The following is a 23,597-nucleotide window of genomic DNA, read 5'->3' as shown; positions in this document are numbered from 1 at the left end:
TGATTAAAGACAGGAACAGCTCACAAAACAAATATAGAACAGACTTCTCTGTCAAGTAGGAATACCATAAAATGACACTGTAATATTCTGCTATCATGCCTTGCCAAAGATGGAATTTATCCAAGGGTTTGATTTCAAAAAGACAGTAACATTGTATTAATTCCAGAAATAAAGAAAAAAAAAGAAAAAGAAAAAGAGTCAACACATCACTGGGGGGAAAAAATAATGCCATCAAGATAAACTGAGCTATTCTGTACCTGCAGGATTGCTCTAACTTTGGAAGAAACTAAAAAGTGAAAAAAGGCAGTAAAAATAAAGTAAGCAAATTAACATTTAGATATGCATTTGTAACATGAAAAATGAAACAAACTTGTAAGGCAATCTTTCCTCTTGAAACAAAAATAATAAATAGGCAGTTTAGGAGTGAACACAGCTATACAATTCTAATACCAGTGAATGTTGAATGACTGCTGCACAAAGTGAGCTGAATTTTTACTTCACAATTACCTCTACAGGATACCTGTTATTCAAAGGTGCAAACTGCAGGTTACACCACATCAACCAAAAACATTTAAGAAGAGAAAGTGAAAAAAAAAGCTCTGAAAGTGAGCCTCCAAGAGCATGTTACTGAAGAATGTATCAAACTAAGTGTCTGAGACTTTCAAATGCTGTACTCCTAATTTTGTACTCTGAATTCTCTCATTCCATTCAGTCATCAACAAAGTAATCAGAATGTCTGATTTATGACTTTTATACAACTGTTTGAACTATTATAAGAGGCAGAGGGATTCTAACTATTGGATGATTACCATAATACTAAAGTAAGGAGGCATAAACTTGGTATCAGCGGTGAAAGGGAAACACAACTGCAAGTGCCACATCTTGTGTATGAATAATTTAAAAATGTGGTTCTTTGTATGTTGCAGATGAGGATTCAGGTAACATCACCATTTCCAATCCATGCTTGAAAAGCTCTTACAAAAACACATATATGGCCAGTAGTAAAGGAAAAATTAGACTGTCACCTACATTTAATGTCTTATGAGGTAGGGGCATTTACTCCTTTAAAGAATGCAAGCATCAGTACTATCAGGGACAGTTCACAGCCTTTTGTGGAGAAAGTAAATATTATTTCATCCATATTAGCGTGCAGTCCAGTGGTCTAGCAGTATAATATGGGATGCTTTCTAAAGAAGTTCAGACACATCTTTTACTGCACCTGGAAATTGGAAATAATTTATTTTGACAGAAGCATTAAAATTTCCAATATAGTCACTAGTGGTAGGTACCTATGGAGATCTCCAGAAGGAGATTTGGTCTGCCTAATTTAGAGTCAGACATAGGAGTATCTTCTGCTATGGCAAGATTTTCTAAAATTAGGAAGTCTTTAACCTGTTAATAGAAGCTCCAAGTAATGTGTATTATTTTCAGAAGCGGTAGCATTTTTGAGATTGTCATCTGAAAGAAGAAACACACTGAAATGACCAAGGTCCAATTGCCTGTAATTGCAGCTCCAAAATATTATACTTACTTCATAACCTTAGTATTTTTTACTTGTAGGAACAATAAATTAATCATGTTTTTAAATTATTGGAGAAGAAAGAAAAATAATTACCATTATTATTCCTGCCATATGCAACTGACTTTGCATATCTTGATTGCCTATTAGAGTGATAGTTGCAGATTGCAGTACATAAAAGAATATGCACTGAACCCATTATTTGCCTGCCGTGAAGACAAATGAATGAAGAGGATATCATCATTTAAAACTCTCCAAAACACCAGTCTGTACAAGTAAGGATTTTTACAGAAGAAGGTGACTTTGTCAAGCCATATTCAGCATTGACCGGTTCAGCAGAGTTTATGTCAGTTCCTCTAACTGCACTTTGTCACTGTGAATACGAACCTGTGGAGTCCAGAGCACAGATTATAGCTGTCGGGGTCCAATAGAATCAAAAAGTTCTATTGATTTTTTGGGAAATCCACTATTTACAGAAAAAGGAGGTTACTGTGAGCCTCTCACAAAGGAGAACTGCATAGAAACCACAGCCTGCTGAGAAGAGATACTGTCACTTACACAACCAGTTTGATTTCAGGGGTTTAAAATTTCTAACAGGAGAGAACCTGGAAAACAGTATGTTTAAGCATGGTATACTTACATATTTTAAAGCTGACCATTTGGTTGGGATTTTTATGCATTTGCATATCTAACTGGCAAGAACAGAGGAGATACTAAAGAGAAATCTGTTCTTTTCTGTATGCAGGGCAGAATGGTCTTCGTCTGTTTTCTTATGTACACATTAAATATGAGCAGGAAGGGATCTCAAAGATGTCTGTTCTTCTTTTGTTATTTGATAATATTTAGTCATTTTTATGATAAATATGTTCTGCCTGATTTTCTGAGAGCTCACTGCACCCTCCCTTAAATGGGATGTCCCTTTACATCTCAAAATAATCAGTTCCTTCTTGCCTTCTTGCTGGGAATCTTGAAAGTAAGAAGGGAAATTCAATGCAATTGGTGATAAAAGTGATCATCTGCTTTGAAGGCAAAGAGAAAATAAGGTTTCATGAAACAATGAAGCTTTCGAACAGAGTTTTTATACTCCGGATTTACTAAAAAGAATTACTTTTTCTGGTCTGGAAGGACAAAATCTATTTAGGAGATGCTTTTCAATTTATCTTAAATGATGTATTCTAAATGCAAAACTAGCCATCATCTTCAAAATAGTCCTTCTACAGTTTAATCCTATTTTTTTAAAAATTGGAAAATCATATAATCATAAAATGAAATATGTGTGTATATACGTATATATATATGTGTTTGTATATGCTAAATATTTCTCTTTAGAAAACGGTACATTTCTAATCTGTGTGTTCAAATTGACTATCTTTTGAAAAGGGATCAGAAATGTGACACAAGAGTGAAATCCTTCAGAACAGACACCTAACTGCAGGTGTCTACAGTATAGCTGCCAACGTGTGGGCAATGTACCCAAACTTCTTATGTATTGTGCAAGACTAAAGAACTACTGTCCATTTTATCCTGAAGCATACATTTACCCAGGGCCAAATGAACAGCTCTCTAAGGTCCATGGAGTAGGTCTGTATGTAAGGGAAGCTTAAACACCAAAATGCAGGTGTCTGATTAAAGAACTGAACTCCACCCCTGCTACAAACAATTGTCACAGGTTGTCACTGCTTAAATTGCATTTCAGGGCATTTTACCATTTTTACTGTGAAAAGTACCAGAAGCAAAGCTTCTGAGTCTTTGTGCATGTTGATATTTACCAAGTGGCAGAGATTGTTCAGCCCTGAAGGCCTCAGTACCATCACAGGCAGAACAAGCAAAAGAAAATCAGGCTATACTATATATACACAGAGCTCTGACTGTGGTTGGGAAGGATGACCATATCATATCATGACAGGATGAGACAGAAAGAAATGCTATTTTGATGTCCTTAATCTTTAAATGTTTAAAAGCTGATGTGAAAAGTCAAATAAACCTAAATTACCACTCCCATTTACTTTCTCCTAATTTCGAGAGCAAATAGCTACATACAAAGCAAAACTAAATAAAAAAAATGACTTGTTTAGCAAGGTTACATCAACATGGGATTTGTATAAAAATATATATAGCTGCTTCCATAAATAGCAAGGTATATACCAACCTGCCAATCTATGTCACTGTAAAACTGAATTAAAGTATATAAACTTTCATAAATTCCAGGAATGATTGGTTCTGAAAAGCATGACAAATGTTTTGTTTCTATCAAATTAGCTATTTAAAACTTTGAAGTTCACAGTATTACTGCTTGAATAGAGTGCTAAAGTATAACTCTGCCTAAATCTGAGGCAACACCAGAATCCATTAAGCTCCCCTTATTTACCTGTCCATCATAAGCTTAATATGTGATTCATCCTTTTCATATCACAAAGGACAAAAAGGTGTTCTTTTGTATTTGAATCTGTAATTTGCACTCCTCATCTTCCTTTCCCAAGAAGTAAATGGTACAGAAGAAAGCTTTTTCTGCAATTTCTTCAGCTCTTTTTTTATTGAGGATAAGCAGTTATATGTCAGGTCTCTAAGGAATTTGATGCTCTCTTTATCCTTCGACCCTATTTTCATACTCAGAGCTACAAAAAAAGAAGCTGTCCCACAGAAAGATAACATATTTGGAGCCTAGTAAGAATTTCAGTATGTAAATTATATGTCCTTTTCCCCAAGATCCACTCGACTCTTTTGGGAAAAGGGAAAATAAGCTCTCAAAATGAAGTACTTCATAATGGAAATATTTTATTCCACTCTTTCAGATACTCCCTTGTTGCCGCTGTATTTTGGTGCTGAAAAAAATCTCCAGGAGCAGTAAATTAGGGGTGAGATAAGAAAGGGTTTATTTGCCAAGGCAGTAGATGGTATACAACGTGCGTGCCCCGTGCCTGAGAGGTTACATTCTATAATACTATCCATCCAATCCCAGATGTGCCCACCCTGTGGCCTTTCCTCTGGTCCGCCCCGGGTCCACCTCCTTGAAATGGGTCTGGGGTGTATTTTGGGACCCCTCATTCCTCCCACCTTCAGCATCATCAGAGCACAAAGGGTACATAGTTACCCAATTCTTGACCTATTCTGTGGTTTAGGCCCAGATATGCTGTTCTGTCAACTGTCTAGGCCTTGCCTTGACAAAAGACTAAACATTTCTATTAGATTTGGGGCTATGAGTGATATAGGGAGGATAGAATGGGGTAAGAGGGTTAAGGAATGTATAAACAAGGGTACTGGAGAAAGGGAAAGGGACAAGGGACAAGGGGGGGGAAAGTTACTGCTTTTAAAACTTACTTATAAAACTCATAAGTCTTACAAATATTAGAAAAATAAAAAACCATTAGGGGCTTAAGGCATCACCCTTGAGGAGAAACAACACAACTCCTAGTCTCTAGAGGAAAACAGCACTATCAAATATACAGTGTAGATTTAATATCAAAGGATGAGGGCATTCCTGATAGATGAAAGACCTTGGGACTTACCCAGTAAGATTTGCAAAGTTTGTCTCTGCATACTATTTTGTAGCTATTAATTAAGCCATAGCATCTCTTTGTATGGAAAATTTTAATAAAGAAGAGAGACAAAAGCATGCTAAAGCTGGAGGGATACAAAAGATATTTCTTTCAAGAAGGAAGGAATAATGATGGCCTTTGAGCTTCATTCTTGATGGTACTTCTTCCAGGAAACAACACTACTGATGGAAAAGAAATTTTTCTGTTGGGTTCTTTTTTTTTTCTATTTCACCACTCTTTCTTTTGTTGTCACAGAAGAGCTATTGTTCACAAATTGAAATATAAGAAGAAGAGGGTTTACCATGCAGCTATCAGTAATATTTAAACTCCAGAAATCATTTGAGAAATTGCATTTAAATGCTACTGAGAAGATGCATAAAAAAAAATTAAAGCAAGCCCTTAGATGGAACTAAATGCACTAGACAAGGAAAAGACTTGTAATATCTCTAATTCTCATGTTTGAGGAATGAGGTAGAGAAAGGGCATGGAGGTCACAAAGGTGCCAAGTGTGCATGCTCTCCCTTTACCAGTGCAGGTGAGAGGATACTGGGTTAGACGGGTCACTGACAAGAAATGCCAGTAGAACATTCTTGTCATTGAGTCTTCAGATCAGAGTGAAAACTTATATTTTTAAACTGAAATACAGAGCTGTTGGCAAACTAACTGCTGCCTTCAAGAGAATCAGGCTTTTGTCCCGTAGTTCTGCCTACCTGTGCATGTAAATACAGCATGTAACCAAAGATACCTGTAATCCTGTAAACGTATTACAACACTTTATCGTGTGGAACCATATTGGAATTGACTGCCCTGTAAGCCTTAAACTAAGTAACTCACAGATGTGTATATCAGGTAATGCACACCAACTCCTTTAGCAAGCATGTGATTTTCATTCACACTTCCTAGTTTTTTAATCTGGCATCTAACCAAGAAACCTTGCAGCAATATTAGTTAAGAAAGAACCTAGATTTAGTAAAGAGGGAAATTATGTTTTATTTTTATTTAAACATATGCACTCAATTAATATGCCTAAATCATACTGTTTGTGCTTCTGTACGCTTACTGCGATGCTGAGCTGTGGTACTTGCAGGTACAGATGGCCCAGCTGCCAGTCTCACTTCCTACACTTATCTACCATATGCAAGCTTTTTAACTAAATCATTTTTAATAACTGAAGTGAGACAGCAACTGGTGTTTTGCTGTTGATGTGCATTCAGCAGTAACTTGAATTAACAATTAACCTTTAATGTACACTAAATTAATACTTTCATTACTAGAGTGGTAGTTAGTATTATACTGTATCTATAGGAAAAAGCAGCTTACCTGAATAACATGTTTCAGCTTGTCAATAATTCGACTTATTACAGGATCTGTTCCCTTCACTTTTACTTCTGGATTTGCAGACTGAGCTTTGATTCCACTGCCAACCACACGATGCGTATAGCTAGTTTAATACAGAAACACACACAAAAATGGTTTAGTAATTTATTCTACTCTTAGAGAGTCATCTTTTAGTTTGTATTATCTCTCATGGCACCAACATTCCACTTTAATGAGATGCATTAATTTTGTGCACATATTTTTCACAAAAAAAGAAATACAGCATAATATAATTACTACATTCCACAAAGTTCTGTTATTTATTATAGCTTTAAGTTTGCTACAGACTTTAACAAGGAAAGTTATCTACATTTTGAACCACAAAACATTGTGCCCTATGCATGGCTTTTTTGTGTATGTGCAAAAAGACTGTTCTCCACTTTGGTTTTGCTAAATATGAACTACATGATGATTGCCTAAATGTATCACATTTCAGTTTAAAAAACAGACTACAGATTCTCCACATACTGCATGTTCAGAACTAAACTTGAAGTTTCCTAGTGGTTTTGTGAGCGCACATGCAGACAGAATACTTATTGCAGGACAACAGTCAAATTGTGCATAAATTATTTAGCATTACAAAAATTATATAAGTACAGAGGCCAAAATGTACTTAATATACAGATACGTAAAAAAGAAGAAAGAGAAACCAGATATATGCTGATTCCAGAAAGAACTACTGTAGTAATTAGAACATTGTTTCTAATACATCAAAACTCAAAATACGGAAACTAAACTAACAACCTAGCAGAATTCTGCGACTTATTAAGATGCAATTCTTCATTCAACTTACCATGTTATATGTAATACTCAAGTTATGCAAGAAAAACTGATCATCTCAGATCATCACAGATATGGTAAAGTATGCAAATCCCCTCCATATGTTACATATTGCCTGCACACCCTTTAAGAGGATAGCTCTATACATCTCTGTCTCAAAAGTATTTTGCCAGCTGTTATGCTGTCAGAAAAAGAAAGGAAATAACCTTAACAGAAGTGGAGTAAAGAAAAGTCTAATTCCTGCCTGTTAGATTCACATATGAGCATAGATAACACAGCATATTCAAATTTTGCCAATTTTTTTTAATGAAGAGCATTACATGTTCTCTTAGCTCTGCAGAAAATTTGCCATATATGCTAAACACTGAATGTAGTTCAGTAAAACAAGGTTGCCACATAACGATGAAATTTTATCTTTGATCTTTTCTTAAATATCACCTTAAATGAGATTCAGGATATTCCTAAGGAAGTGCACACATTGCATATATGAATGCTCACAGTCTTCAAAAAGTGTTATTTTGTTTCATAGCAGACAGTTTTTTGTCCTATCTTGTAGCAATGAAGCTACTTGCCACCTTGAAGTGATGGGGGAAAGCTTTGTATAGAGGTGTGTAAAAAATCCACAGCGTGCCTGCTAGTGGGTGATTGTTTAATGCAGCAATTTGAGAAGGGTCAACAAATCTTCTGGTAGTTCTTAGCTGAAAAAGAAAAGTAAATGTAAAAACCTTCACCAAAAAAATCCTTTGACAGTCATTTGTCTAAGTTAAAATAGATGAATCAATAAGGAATTCATTCCAGCTGGACAATGGTGCACTTACCAGAAAGACAACTGGTTTAACTAAGACATTGGTTTAACGCAACACAGAAATTTCTCTTCATACTGTAACACTATGAAAAGTCTTGAAGGTTATGGCTATCCTTTCTATGCAGTGCTCTTGTTTTCTGTTGCACAGCATGCAAAATCTGTGTTCTCACTTTCTTTCACTCAGAATTCTTCAATTAACAGGTTGTTTTTTTTAAATGCTGCAAACCCAACTATCACACATTCACCTGTGAACTCCCGCTGTTGGAATGGCCACAAACATGACATCACACACTCTTCTTCCAAAAATAAGACCTTTATTTCATACAAACATTGTTAATTTATAGTCTTTTCTAGCCAGCGTCTTTCATTACCATTGGTGCCCCTACTACATAAACGTGTCAAGATTGGCTGTTCTATAGCTTCTGCAAACTCAGGATGATTCAGCAGACAGTCCAGGATCTCTGGCTATCACAGTTAACCCGCAGCTCCATCTTCCCTGTCCACCCTCTCATCTTCAATGTTTACATTCCTTCACAACCTCGCAGCTGCAACCACTCAAATTCAGGGCCCAAGCTCTCCACAGCTCAGTCGCCTCCCACAGTGAACTGTATAACTTTGAAAAAGAATACCCTTTCTCTTTTTTTAAATTCAATTGACAATACTCGTTTCTCTAACCATGCAGGAAGAAATCAATCATACAGAAGCTGAGACTTACCTAGGCACCAATTTTATCTGTTTAGCTCACCTGGGAATTATTTGGCAATGATTCATTCAAGACTGACCATCATTTCTTTTTCAGCTATTTCTACACTGAAATCCACAGCCTTGCACAGCTGGTATTTGTCATAGGACTAACTCACTTCTTTCACATGAGCAAAACTAGCTAGGAAAGTAGTGCTGTCTGGTGAGTGGACCCGATATTAGGAGTTCCAATCATGTTCCCCAACTTCTTCAGAGCTGACATTCTCTGAATTCCTCTTCAGCTGTGGTTCATAAGGAACTGTTGGATTTACTCACCAGTAAAAAGTGTAGGCAATTACTTTGGTTTTCTTTCTCTCCCACTTCTACTCATTCTCTTATAGTCATTACTTTTCATATTCTCTCTAAGCAAAAATACATATACATCTGCTCTCCAGATAGAGGAACTCTACTATCTATTACTTTTTTCTTGTATTGGAAATCCCAATCCATATTAAATTTACTTCCACTGGAAGGTGATCCGTATTTGACGAACTGACATAAAAACTATCATTTGACTTTGAGTTTGTTGTAATTACATGTTCTGACAAGTTATAAGGCAGACTGGAAACCTTTTTTCTTTCTTCAGGTGTATAATAAGGCGTTGACAAAAGCTTATGAAATATTGCTTTATTAATTATTATCATAAAAGTAAGATTATGGAAGTTAACCTCTTTTTGTTTAACCTATTCTTTTGCTGCTTGAAATGGTATCTTTTGCATACAAAAGTTATAAATTACTTATATGTTGTTGTTTCATATTCCACATATCATTGTGTTTAATTAACAAATGTCTATAAATCTAACATCTTCAAACATACTAATGTAAACTAAATGATCTGTCAAAGCTAAACAAGCTATTGGGAATCTGAGCATGGTACACAAAACTTCATCCCTGTAGATTTACATTTACATGCAAAATATGTTTCCCTTAAGTTGGAGAGGGGAAGGAAATGTAAAAATCTCACACTCTTGGTTTGAGAGACTTCATTTATTATAAAGTTTTAATACAGCATTAATCACTTGCTGTTTCTCTAAGTACTAATGTACAAGTAATGGCAAAAACATTTTAAGGATCCCCACAGAGGTAGTCTGACTTGAGTAAGTGTTGCTCGGATTTGAATCCTGGGGAAAAAAAAATGACAAATTTCTTGCTAGAGAAGTAATAGACCCACCATCTGTGCTCATTTCTGTACAAGCATGGTAATGTATCACATCGCTTTAATAGGCAGACTTGGTCCCCAAGTACTATTCATTTTCATCAACACTAGAAAAAAAAAACAAGCACCAATATATTTGTATTCTATAAACATGTTTTAAAGTGATGAACAACAAGGTGCCCATTTCCTGAGCTCATATATGAATATTCATATAAATTACCTATTACTCTCTATTGTTTCTATGAATACAGTTGGTGGGGTTTACATTTCATTCTATCACAATCTCTAATAGAAGAGAAGATCATGCTTTATTGGCTATCACTATTTTCTTGGTATGCGTAATTAATTCTTGTAAGAATGAGCCATTTTGGACATGGTGCTTAAGGCAGATCTGTATCTCTATATCCTTCCAGCACAAAATAATCTGTTTTATATTGTGATGACAACAAGTACTGATACACCATATTTATTGTTATGATTTTCCCTGTCAAGCTCCTTTTAGGCAATTGGACCATGTTTCAAGCAGGAGATGAAAGCAATGAAAGGTGTATTATGATAGCGAACGCTATTCTGCAGAACATCCCTAAGTGTCCTGGCAGTCAAGCCTCTCCCAAAAGACCTGGTGATGTTCTACACTTCAGCAAGTTTAGCTGGTCATCCCATCCTGATGTATCTGTTTCAACTGCTACTATCACCTTCTGTCACTGCCGCCTTCTGGTCTCTAACAGTATTTCCCAGGGCTCAGTACTGAGCTCTGTCCTGTTTAATATCTTTATCAATGGTTTGGAGAAGGGGCTCCAGTGCATCCTCAGTAAGTTTGCAGACGACGCCAAGTTAGGTGGGAGTGTTGATCTGCTAGAGGATAGCAAGGCTCCACATAGAGGTCTGGACAGACTGAATCATTGGGCTGAGGACAACTGCGTGAGGTTCAATAAGGCCAAGCGCTGGGTCCTGAACTTGTTTTGCAACAACCCCAAGCAGCACTACAGGCTTGGAGGAGACTGGCTTGAGAGTTGTTCAGCAGAAAGGGACTTGGGGTGCTGGCTGGATATAAGCCAACAGTGTGCCAAGATGGCCAAGAAGGTCAATGACATTGAGCTGTATCAAGAATAGTGTGGCCAGCAGGACCAGGGCAGTGATTGTCCATCTGTACTCAGAACTGGTGAGGCTGCACCTCAAGTACTGTGTTCAGTTTTGGGCCACTCACTTCGAAAAGGACATTGAGGGGCTGGAGTGTGTCCAGAGAAGGGCAGGCTTGTGAAGGGTCTAGAAAACATGTACTGTAAGGAGCACTTGAGGGAACTGGGGAGAAGTCTGGAGAAGAGGGGCTCAGGGGGGACCTCACTGCTATCTACAACTACCTGAAAGGAAGCTGCAGTGATGTGCTTGATGGACTAGATGGTCTTGAAGGTCTCTTCCAACCTCGATGATGATTCTGTGTGACTCTTGGGCTTTTCAATTTTGCTCAACTGACACTATCAAGAGCTACTCAGGAATCTCTACGTTAGGTTGTTGAGTTCCAGGGTCATGATACCTGAGACAACTGTTCTGATTGTGAGGGGCTTAATGACTGGGGTGCATTGCCTTACCTCTGAAACGTTCATATGTATCAGGTTACACAGCTGTAGGAGTGTCTATGTACACATAGACACTACCTGACAAAGCTCATTTTGTTCATCACTTTATGGTAATAGGATTCCCATCTCCATTTGCAGTATTTCATCTAAAATGTAATCTTAACTGATAGCATCACAGTAAACTCCATGACAGCAAACAGACAACAACCACTAACTCCTCATCTGGCAAAAATGGAGAAGTCTCTCCACTGACTTAATTTTCTGCATTTGAAACTAGTTTGGTGTAAATGATGCAATGCTCACTTCCATCTGACTGAAGTAAGCAGTGAAATCCTAGTGAGATAGTTTGAAAGTAGGTGTTTACCTCCTGTGGGTGCTTTGAGAAGGTCCAGACAGTAAGAATATAATGTACAAGAGACCAAATAGCTTTTAAAAAGTATATTTATTTACTGTATTTGCTTTTCTGTTTTCATCTCCTTTAACTGATATTGATACAGTAACTAAGCCGCAACTTTTGCAATATGTTGCCCCCTTCATTAAATGGATTTTCTTGTTTGTATGTTCTGGTTTATAAAAGTAAGCATTCATGTACTGGCATTGCTAAGGGATTTGCTTTGTTCAGTTTCTCATGCTAATTGAATTCTAAATTACCTCAGAACTTAAGTTGCTGGCACTTACAGGTTTCAAGCAAGCACCTGTATTTATATAGTCCCTCTGTGTTAAAGAATGGTAAAATAGCACAGTGTGCCCACTACATTTTGTTTTATTTCAGACATGGGATATGACTTTAATAACTTTTTCTCAGCTTGCTTGCTTTATGATTGCTGGTAATTGCTGGTTTACACCTGCTATTGCCTGCATCTTCATCACTGCTGGGCATTTCAAAATTCTGGGTAACTGTTAATTGAGAAATTAACAATTACTTGATGCCAGTAAAAAAGTAAACATATGCAGCAACAAATGAATAAGAGTGTTTAGTGATGCAAAATTTAATTAGTAAAGATGAGCAAATCAAAGAATCACTGCAATCATAAAAAATGCCTGAAGCTTGGACAGGAGTGTTGGCTGTTTTTTAGTCTTATGTAGTTTTTTTAAGGGTAGATACTGTAGTTAGGCACAGAAAGTTTGCTCAAAATATTTTTCACCCAGCTATCAGAGACAGTATTTGTAATAATTCTAGGACAGATCCCATTTGTCCTAGACTTTTTCAATACTTTTTAATTGATCAAAAGCCCACTTAAAATAAAATAAAATGTCTTTGAATTTTTCAATGACAATGTATTTTTAGATCTGTAATTTGGTATATATCTGAAAAAATCTGATTGCATATGCACTTGTTAAAGTTACAGAAAATATGAAGTGTGAAAAACAACTCAGTAAAACTTGTGTTATTTGTGTGTAGGAAAAAAAAAAAAAAAGTTCCTGTAATCATTTAGGCTGAAATATGACTAATAAAAGGTATGTGTTTAATTTTTTATCATTGACCAGACCTGTTTTGATAAAGGAAAAAAAGTAGCAGATCAGCCTTTGGACCTTTTTACACTTGAAAACTAAGTGTAATGTCTTTGGAATATTCTGTTTAAAATAGGTATTTAATTTCGAAGTTGTTTATTTGGGACTACATTCACAGGAGTATGATAAATAACACTGAAGTATGTAATAAAATACTATAGAGCCTTTCAGACTATCTTTTTCAATGAATTTCCAGGTGTGGCCCAGACCTTTTTTTATTTTGTACAATATCTCTCATCATCAATAATTTTCATTATATTCAAATCCTAAAAAGCTCTTTTGAGCTCTTCTCCAACTCATAAACCCCCCAACATTCCATCATGATCTTAATTTGAATATGAAAATTTTTGAGAGGATTTTATATGTAGTGTTTGGAAATCAGTTCATCATCGTTTTGACGCTAGCTGCGTCTTCCAAAAAGTAGTTCTTAATAAGCAATACAAAGTGCTAAGGCAATAGCTTGAAAGCTTCCTTAGGCAGACAGGTTTCCCTCTGGAGACTTCCAAAAGCACAACTTCTTTCCAGGTGCTGTGTATGGAACATGTATTTAGAAGGATTGTTTTACTTTGCATCTGAAATTTAGTACAGGATGTGTGTGGTTTAAGTCAGACTATCCTTTTAGCAAAGAACGAAACTTTTATTAAAAGCTAAATTTTCTGCTTCAGAAGAAATGCTATAACACACATACTGTAAAATCATTCTTTACAGCTTTCTTCTAGCACAACAAATAAATTCTGATCACACTTAAAAATCAAATAGTAGCACCGTTGTGACAATTTTGAAATACAAGTAATTTTAATGGATCTGCATTAACTTGTTAAGGTAATATATTTCAAGCTAAGGTTATAGACATTGTTTTTAAAATACTATTTTTTCCTGCTGATTTTCCTTATTATTTTTCTTGAGGATTCTTTGAACAAATTAGTCCACATTAGCTGAAAGAATTCTGGCACAATTCTGCCTCAAATGTTATGAAACCTTAAATACATCTCCCTGGAACTGCTGTTATTTCCTACTGTAAAGAAAATTTCTATATCATGTTTCCAACATCAGAGAATTTTGTTTTGCTTTACTTCAAAATTTAATCTTTATACTGTTTCAAAAATTCAAGAACTTTTGAAGAATTCTCACTCAAAAGTTACCATGGAAATCACTCTTCTTGTCAATTAATGGTAATCACTGTAATTCCTATTTATGTGTACATATCTCAGCAGTATGTTGCTAATTGCTGGACAGAGACACTATTCTTATATGTGATGCAAAATGAATGTCACGAAAAAGCATGACAAAACATGCCTGTAATGCACCCTAACAAATTAATGTGTTCTAGTAATTGCAAGCTCTGTCAAACAGAAAAGAACTGAAGAGGAGCTTTGAGACATATATTTCATTTAAACTAGGTGCCTTGGGTAAGTCACATGTTTAAAATTGAGAAAATAAATTCTTATTACATTAGAAAATAACTAAACAGCAGACATATGCTAGCGCACTAAATCTAGACAAATGAGAACAACAATATCTCCTTCTTCGTGTAGTATTCTGGAAATCTTCTAACAACTGTAATAATTCTACTGTACCTTCATTTAATGGAGCAAGGAAATGAGAGATATTAATTATCATAAACAAGCACATAAATGTTTATAGTAAATAGCTGGTGAAACAAAGGAATTACCTTGGAAAAACAATTCAAACAAATTGGAAGCACAAAGCTGTCAAGCCTAATTAGTCTAAAATTGAGAAACCTGCTTCTCATATAGGACACTAAAATAGTTCTGCTTGGAAATGGCAAAAGGGTCGTGTAACAGTGGCATTATGTAGGATACCAAACCTTGAAGACAGAAGTACAACATTTTATATTTTGTCCAACATAATGCTTCAGTGCACAAACCAAACTATCCCCTAGGGACTTGCAATGCACTTGATAATTTTGGGACTGATACCTCACACAGTTAATACTTATCTCACAGCCCCATATGGACTACACCACTACAAATCAGAGTCAAAGGTGCACTCTCAAAATCCATTCTTTGTTATTGAGTGGATTGGTTTTTTTTCCTGAGGTAATTTATGGAAAATTAGAACAAAATGACAGTTAAGTTATGGCGAAGGACTATCAAGCAGATAATTAACCTGAATATGACTATTGACAAAAGAAAACAAGGTCATTCAGCAAATAAAGGTCATATGAAGGAATCGACCCAAGCCACTGTGCAACGCTAAGAGTGAAAAGCTATTTCAGCAAATTCACTGACATGAGCCACTTGACAGAATTTTTTCCTGTTTATTCTAAAGAATGAAATCCCCTGTGCTATAAAAGCTGCTTTTTACTGTCCTCTGTTGTCCGAGTACACTCCAAGTTAGTAAAAGGTTGGTGTATTATTAATAAATCACTGTAAGTGGCCAATCCATCTCCATGGCTCTGGATTCATTGTATCTTCCTAATTTCTCTGAATGTGTATGAATAATGATGCAAACAAGGAATCAATGACATGTATCCAACAGATGATGCTTTTCATCTTAAATGTTTTTTGAAACATATGTGCTTAATAGTAATTGCGTGGCATGGAGCGGCTTGTTTGTTTGTTGGTTGTTGGTTTGGTTTTGTTGGTTTGTTTCTTTTTTCTCCCAAATAAAACACTTTAAAATTATCTGTTCTCATTTTCATTATTATCAAATCCTAGAGAATATAACATTTTCTTGAGGAGATAGAGGATGTAATCGTCTCTTCATTCAAACTAGTTTTACACTTAGGGATGCATGCTTACTTACATTATATCTGTGTGGAAGGAAAATCCAGCTGTATTACTCTACAATCTGGATCGGGAAACAGTTTTCTCAGCAACTAGAAGTTTGTTCAGCAGTTAACCCATAACTTTTTTTTTATTTCACAGCTTTATTATTCATGCTGGAAGCATGTGCATTACCTCATTTGCAAACTACCTGCATTGCCTGTTCTCAGAACACAGCGCGTAACTCATATGAAGAACAAATACAGTTATGTATTAGAAGCTCTATAGCATGCTGTATTTTATTAAATAATAGAAACAAGCATTACAGTATAATGCCAGTTATGTGCTACTGTTACTTACTCTTTATGGGAAATTAAGCATTTCCTAGAATCCTGTATTTAAGCAATCACAGTTAAGTAAGGTTTCATTCTCTACTGGTCCTTAACTAACCTTATACCAAAGACAAGTACAGTTGCCTTAACCTTTGATGCTTTTCACCCTCCATGAGAAGCATGATGAAAAATTTTTGAAGTATTTCAGGAAAAGTCACAAAGAATATGGACTTTAAATCAATTCAAATTCTAAGATAGTGGCATATGCATGAAGAGCTCCAATTTCAGAAGCCACTATGAGCAGAGTAATGAAGTGAACTTCTGTTCTGAGTAATGAACTTCTGGAGAAGGCTGAAGGATTGTCTGTGAACCCACTAGGCAGTTATTTGAACTGGCCTATTAAGACTTGTGTCTTTCATTTCAAATTCTGTTAGACAAAATCATATCAGTACCACGAAAGCATGTTTTAGATGCACATTTTTAATATCTGACAGAACAGGAATAATGTAAATACTATACAAAGCAGATCATGGTACAGGGAACATAAGATGGGATAAAAACACATTCAAGGATCTTTCAGAGTTGTCCGCAACATTTCAGCCCAATGGTTCTTGCTTTCATGTGTGATGTAGAGCTGTCTTCTAATGTTTCTTTAAAAGAATGAACTCATTCCTTAACCTTTGTGGGTACAATCAATAAATATATGAGCTAAAAAGGTTGACATAGCTAATGTTTAAATGTGTAAAGATAGAGATTGTACTGGAGGCTTAAGAGCTTTAATAAACTTTTGAGTTTCCCTTTCTTCCCTATCACCCCTTCTTGCATCTTCCTTTTACAAATTTCACTCATCACATTCAGTTACTGCTTTCTTTTAGTGATAAATGAGTGCAGGTAAATACATTTATTTTCTCTTCAGTGGATGAAGGTTCACAGGACAACAGTAGTAAAAATATTTGTACCAAATTATAGGAAGATCATATTTCCAGGTCCTAATAAAAATAATTGCTTCAGTTTTGTTGTCCCATGAATTACTGTAATTGTTCTTTGTTTGGCCCCATTGTGACAAAATTACAATGAAAATGTGGCAGTGACTCAGTTTTGCCTTCTTCCCATTCACTCAAATCTTAATAACATAGATTCTTTAGACAAATTTTTTAGTTTTCCCGGGGGAATGCCCCCCAGAAGAAAGAAGAACACAAAATTATTAGCAACTGTACTTCACTTACGTATCTTTAGCTATTTAAAAATAAGACATCTATTGCCTACAGAGTATGGAAAGGGAAAGAAAAGAGAGAGAAGGGCCTCTTGTGGGAAATACAGCACCTAGTGCAGGATGAAATGATGACTTGCCCTTTATATTGGACAACCAGTCTAGACATAATACTGAACTTTTAAATAACTAAACTGAAATTATATTGCATTAGCCTTGGGGTACTCATTGCCAAAGTCATAAGCTCCCTGAAGGGAGCCTATTATTCTGTTTGTGAAGTCATCATAATTCTTACTTGTATCATGGAAGATACTATGAAAAGACAAGAGTTAAATATTATGATGTGTCTAGCTATTTCAGTAATGGGAACTATATACCTGAGCATCAACGAGATGCTTGGCTTGAGTCAAAGAACTTGGCTTTTTTTCTGTAACATGCAGTTCAGTGCCTTCTAGAAAACAGTGCAGCTAATTACAAGCTTTTATCTTGCCTTTTATTCCTAAAGAAGCTCGAAGTATTTAATTTACTAAAATATGCAGTAGAAACAGACAAATTGAAGGACAAAACTTACGTGAAATTTATACAGATTAAAATGGACTGCTAGAAGCAAGGAAAAGAAGGGTTTCACTTTATTTCTTTGGGATCAGAAGGAGAGGAAGTCTATTGTCTGTTGTAAGTTTGGAAGCTCTGTGTGACTGCTTAGTATGCAGTTTGAAGTGAGAATCAATCTAGATAAGGCTATTCTCAGAGATTTGATTTTTAACTTCACTTATGATATCGCCTTGGTTACAGAAATTTATGTCAAGTAGGCAACAAGGGGTTCAAGGATAATATAAGTCAAACAGGCTATCTTCCCTATGGGAAATGCTGTCAAAGAAAGACAAGAAAATGGAGCGAAAATTTTGCCAAAAAATGTTCTTCAGGGAAACTGCACCTTACAGCAAGTATCGCATGACTGAAAATATTAAATGAACCTTGTGTTGCAAAATTATATGTAACTCCTGTGTATAGTTACGTATTTGTGTTTATGTATATATATGTATACATATGGACATGTACATTTCTGTTATGATCTAGATACTGAGCCAAACTCAAGTATCTCTGTTCTGTATCATGAAATGACCAGAATGTTTATGAACAATGGCTGAATTTTAAAAGCACTGTAATAGTGAGGATTTTCACTGAGAGAAAAAAACACACTTCAGTATCATGGGATTTGGAAATGTACGGGTGTGTGTCTCTATGTATTCATGATTTAACATTGAACAAGCAACAGGAAAATAGGTCTTCACACTACAAGAGTGTTGCAGTGACATTTTAGTTGTAAGTTTTAGGTCATTGGCTGATGTCAGTAAAACGACAGCCTAATTTCTTATGCAAAATCTCTGGAGAGAGAGCAGTTTAAGAAACCAGCAGTCACAGGAATTAGTAGGTTTCTTGAGTGAAACATTTTGGTTTTATCATTTTGTATTTATCAATATAGATAAATTTCAAGCCACCTTAAAAATATTTCTCTTCAGTGGGTTGTTTTATATTAATTCTATCAATTCTTTGAAGTTTATTTCATTGTCAACTGAGATGATTAAACATAATGATTCAGGTGACTGATGTGCCTGAGATTTATTTCATGTTGTAACACAAGAAGGAGCTGGTAACAGGAAATTCTCCTCTCTGTTGACATCAGTAGGTCATTCATTTATAGGCTGATTTGGTCAGAGAGAAAAAAGACTGTGCTTTATTGTTAATATTTGAAGAGGAAATGAAGGAAGATAAAAGTTCCCATATCTTTACACAAAAGTACCTATTCTTTGTTTTACAGTTACTGGATAAAATGATGAAATATGCACTATGGAAGAAACTGTGATATCTAATTCCTAGCAAGCCATTCTAATCACTAGTCTAGAAGAATGGTCATTCTTGCAGTGTTTTTTTTAACTCATGAATCTCAAATTAGTCCGTACAGTCTGAAGAAATATCAGTGGGACAGACTAAGAACTGTGTTTGCTGATGCCTGCAATGGCCTATATCCCTCTGGACTGTGAGATGAGCAGCGGTTCTGAACTCCCAGTCATTTAGAAATGAACCTACTCCCTGCTCTGGTAGTATGATTCTAACTGCTGAATTAAAGGAAGCAGGAAGCTATCTCCAGTTTTTGTTGTTTTGGTGTTTTGGGTTTTTTGTTTGTTTGGGGTTTTTGTGGTTTGGTGTTTTTTTTATGCATCCTAATCAGTTTCACATGCTCTGATAACACTTAACAGATTGCATATTGCATATAAAACAGTCAAATCATTTAAATTGTAAAGCCCAAAGAGGTTAGTGCTTGAGCTAATTCAGCTGTTCCACACTCTTATCCCTGAAATAGGTTTTTAATAGTCAAGGATGAAAGAGAACTTGGTAAACAGTTTAAAGAGGAAGGCAAGCAATAAATAGATGGAGCAGCATGAATAGCCATGCAAACTTTTGATGAACAGAGGGTTGTGCATTCTTCTTTAAATATGGTGCTACTGACAATTATCTCCCCTCTCTGGGGCTAGAACTATTGTATAACTGGCTCTTAGTCCTAACATCTTAAGGCCATTCTTCAGACTGTGGGGTTTCCTCCTTGATTTTATATTTTCTTTAGGAGACTGTAGTTTTTCAATAAAATACCTGTTGAAACAACAGTACTCTGACCATTTAAAAATATTTGTTTAAACAAAAAAAAAATACTTTTTTTTCCCTTGAGGATGCTCCTTATAGCATAAGGTCTGATTTGACTAATTATACAAAAGATGCTTTACTATGAAGAAGATAAACCCTAAAACATGAGTTATTAGGGAAACTTTATCACGAGCACTGTGAAGCACTGGAACAGGTTCTGGAAAAGTTGTGGACTTCCCATTTGTGATTTGATGATGGCACTCCCACATTGCCATGAGTCTTCTGTAAACAGACAAGGCTTGGAAGCAGCTATTTAATATGAACTGCTGAGCTCTACACACAAGACAATAAGGCAAAATTCTAATTATTGTGAATAATATAGTAACATGATCTATTATTTCAACCTCTTTGGTCACTTCATACTTACATTTGAGTGAGCATTGGAATATATTCTATTTTTCAATAGAATATATCTTTCCAACCAACGTAGAAGGAACACAGTGAAAGTCAAGTCAAAAAAGAACACTTGGGTCAAGGTATTCAGGACACATCTCAGAAATACTCATTATTCAGCTCATTGATCTTGCTACTTTGTTTTCAGAATAGGACTGAGCCAACAAATAGCATTGAATAAATTTTTTTCAGCTTATAGCATTCACAGGGAGCAGTATTAATACAATCAATATTTTCTGACTTAATGAGGACCCAATCTTATGGTCTTCATTCAAAGGAATTTTCAGTTTAAGGTCCTGATCTTTCAGTGAATCTATTCAAAGAGGTATCTCTCCAGGCAGATAGTGAAAATACAGACTTCAGTTGGAAAAAGGATTATTTTTGTAATATCAGTGTTCTGGACATCTTAGAAAAATATTGAAACAAAAGGTGCCATATCGTGTTTTTATATTTATTTGTTGGAGGGTTTTTTAAATATAGCAGCAATATTATAGACCAGTAGACTGGGGGACTTCCTAAACAGTCTCTGATGTTATTAAATGAGTGTGTGGCCCACCAAGACAGGTGCATGCATGTCCTGCCCTGGGACCCCAACTTTCTTTTGTCTTAGATGAATTTTGGCAAGTGTTACCGAAGTTTATGAAATCGAAACCATTGTACAGATGGTGAGAAACAATTTCAGACTCCTTTAGACATTCTGCTATAGATCTGCCAGCTCAATTATGTTTCCAAGAGCTTTACTAACCCTTAGCAGAAGCAGATAGGGAGAGAACTATCAGTGACTTTGAACATTCTAGCTCCCTTTGGCAAAGTTTACAAATGAAATAAACATTTTAAAAAAAGAATGTTTTGAAGAAAGAGATTGAAAGGAAGCCAGAATAAAGCACAGAACTGAACTGAAATTTCTCTATTCTCAAGCTGTGACATAAACATTGGACAATTATTCCACTATTTATCTGTAATTTCACTAGTTTATTAAAAAAAAGACATTAAAACTACTTGCTAGTACACCATTGGAATGAAGTCTAATTTTTTTTCCTCTGGAGGAAAGCAGTTTTGTAATTTCAAAATTCATCTGAGTATCAATAGAAACTTTTTTGTCTGAGTATCAATAGAAACTTTTTTGTCCCTGGAGAAAAACAGACATTAATTACATCAATTATTTGTCAAATATTTGGTTAAAAATTGGATCTTCAATAAAATTAGGTGTGTGGTCAAGATTTCCTTCTCAGGGATGGTTATACTAAATTTACATTTTCCACTTGGAAAATTTTCAATTTTCCACTTTATTTTTGTAAACGTAAAAAGAATCTATTGTGAAGTAATACTACCTCCTTTGAGAAACTACGTCTTTTCCTTTTTTTTTTTTTTTTTAACCTGGATGTAATGTAATCAAACCCTGGGGAAAAAAAAAACTATCAAGATTTTAAATTTTTTCTTGATTGCAATATTTAATATATTTATTATAAATATTTTTATGTAATTTCTAAATATGTTTGAACTAAATCAAGTTCTGTAATGAATCACAAGAACATATCATATGTATAATGTTAACTATATATTAGTTTTCTTTGCCAGTTTGCTCCTAGGGATGACATCAGCCTAATGAATTTAACATCTTTTTTCTTTTTAGTTTGTGTCTCATTCTGTTTAACTATTAATTGTAGACTATGATCAATAAACAGTACCAGGAGACATATTTCACTAAATCATCAAAATCCTTTAACTCATGAGACTTTCACTATATTTTCTATCCCCTGCCCAGCTGAGGAGGGGAGTGATAGAGAAGCTTTGGTGGCACCTGGCGTAGAGCCAGGAACAGCTCACCACAGATCTATGCAAAATAAGAGTTTTTAAATGTTCACAGTTTCTAAAGTTAACACTTACATGTTTATCTTGCAAATAGCACGGATCATGCAGTCATAATCTTGGCTGCACACTGGGCTAGGGGTTGATTTTCTAACTAGACAAATTCTTCCTGAAAAGCTTTTAGTTCATTTCACTCGACTATTTCCTTTTCCTTTAATTAGAAGATCAACCACATAGCTCTCCCTCAGCTACATACGTGGACATCTTAAGGTGCCTTAGCTCGGCTGCAGACGTCTATGATGCAGTTCAAATCCTCACACACAACTGACTAATGTCATTTGGAAAGCCTCAGATGACTTATATAGACAAACCAGACTTCAGGTCTGACAGAGGACCCTCCTGGGATGGCACACGGATGCAGGGTACGTAGAGTACCTCCAACAGTGCAAGGCACTGATGTTTGGGTGCCTCAAGCAAACCTTGCATGAGTGCCACATAGATCTCATCAACGCAGGTTACAAGCTAATGAAATGATGACAAAAAAGCATGAGACATCTTAGTTTAATAATAGGCTTTGTGTCATACTTGCTTACAAATCTGAACTGAACTCCTACCCTATAGACATTTCAAGTGCCTGAAGATGAGCTGGCATGATTACAAATCAACAAAATGCTCCTCAATTTATTCTATTTATTTAACCTTTTGAACTAGGACCAATGAATTTGCACCAAAAACACAAGCCATAATATAAATTATCTCTAGGAAACTAAGTATTGTATACAATGGTTAAAATGCAGGTTTAAAATATTAGGATGGAAGTCAGTAGATGATTGAGGCACTCACATTTAGATACGAAGACTATCTTCCAGATGCTGCTACAGGTTCCTCAAAGTGCCTTATAGGCCCTGCACTGTTCCTGCTACCCTCCAATATCATGTTGCCAAGAAACACAATAACTCCCTGGAGATCTAGTGACACCCTCAGTGGAGTCAAAAAAACCAACACACCTTAAAAGTACATTTCATCAGCTGAACCACTTTGTAAGCATCACTAATTGTATTGATTGGGGACTTGTTGGAATTGTTTAAACACATGTGTCTAGTGCTGTTTGAGATGCTGTCAGGTGCCACATTTAGTCAACAGCTGTTGCTCCATAATTGTGCAGATCTCCCATGGCATATTTACCTGCTCCATACAGGTGATACTAGTTACTCTGGGTATTGCAAATAGCACATTACAACCATTGTACCTTATTAAACAAAAATTCAGTATTATAAATCCCTGAACTACACTGGGAAAACCTGACATGCTTAGCCATAGTTGTAAACTAACACTAATATTAATATACTCAGCAGTTTCTAACATCTGTATTGAATTTGATAGTTTAATTCTATTTATTATTTAAATAAAAATTACACTCA

The 23,597-nt window shown here is 35.6% G+C and overlaps 1 protein-coding gene across 1 annotated transcript in view; it reads right to left on the bottom strand.

Moving 5' to 3' along the window:
* The window catches only part of GPC5 (glypican 5), a 612,142-nt gene that overhangs the window by 411,599 nt on the left and 176,946 nt on the right, over nucleotides 1-23,597 (bottom strand). Inside the window, exon 6 of the mRNA XM_017821031.1 lies at nucleotides 6,376-6,496. Coding sequence (XP_017676520.1) covers nucleotides 6,376-6,496 — 121 coding nt within the window. The remainder of the gene's footprint in view (nucleotides 1-6,375; nucleotides 6,497-23,597) is intronic.

Source organism: Lepidothrix coronata, unplaced genomic scaffold, assembly GCF_001604755.1.
Source record: "Lepidothrix coronata isolate B3197 unplaced genomic scaffold, Lepidothrix_coronata-1.0 Scaffold88, whole genome shotgun sequence".
In the NCBI taxonomy this organism is placed as follows: domain Eukaryota; kingdom Metazoa; phylum Chordata; class Aves; order Passeriformes; family Pipridae; genus Lepidothrix; species Lepidothrix coronata.
The sequence above is the reverse complement of the archived record's forward strand: the minus strand, read 5'-3'. Positions and strand labels throughout refer to the sequence as shown.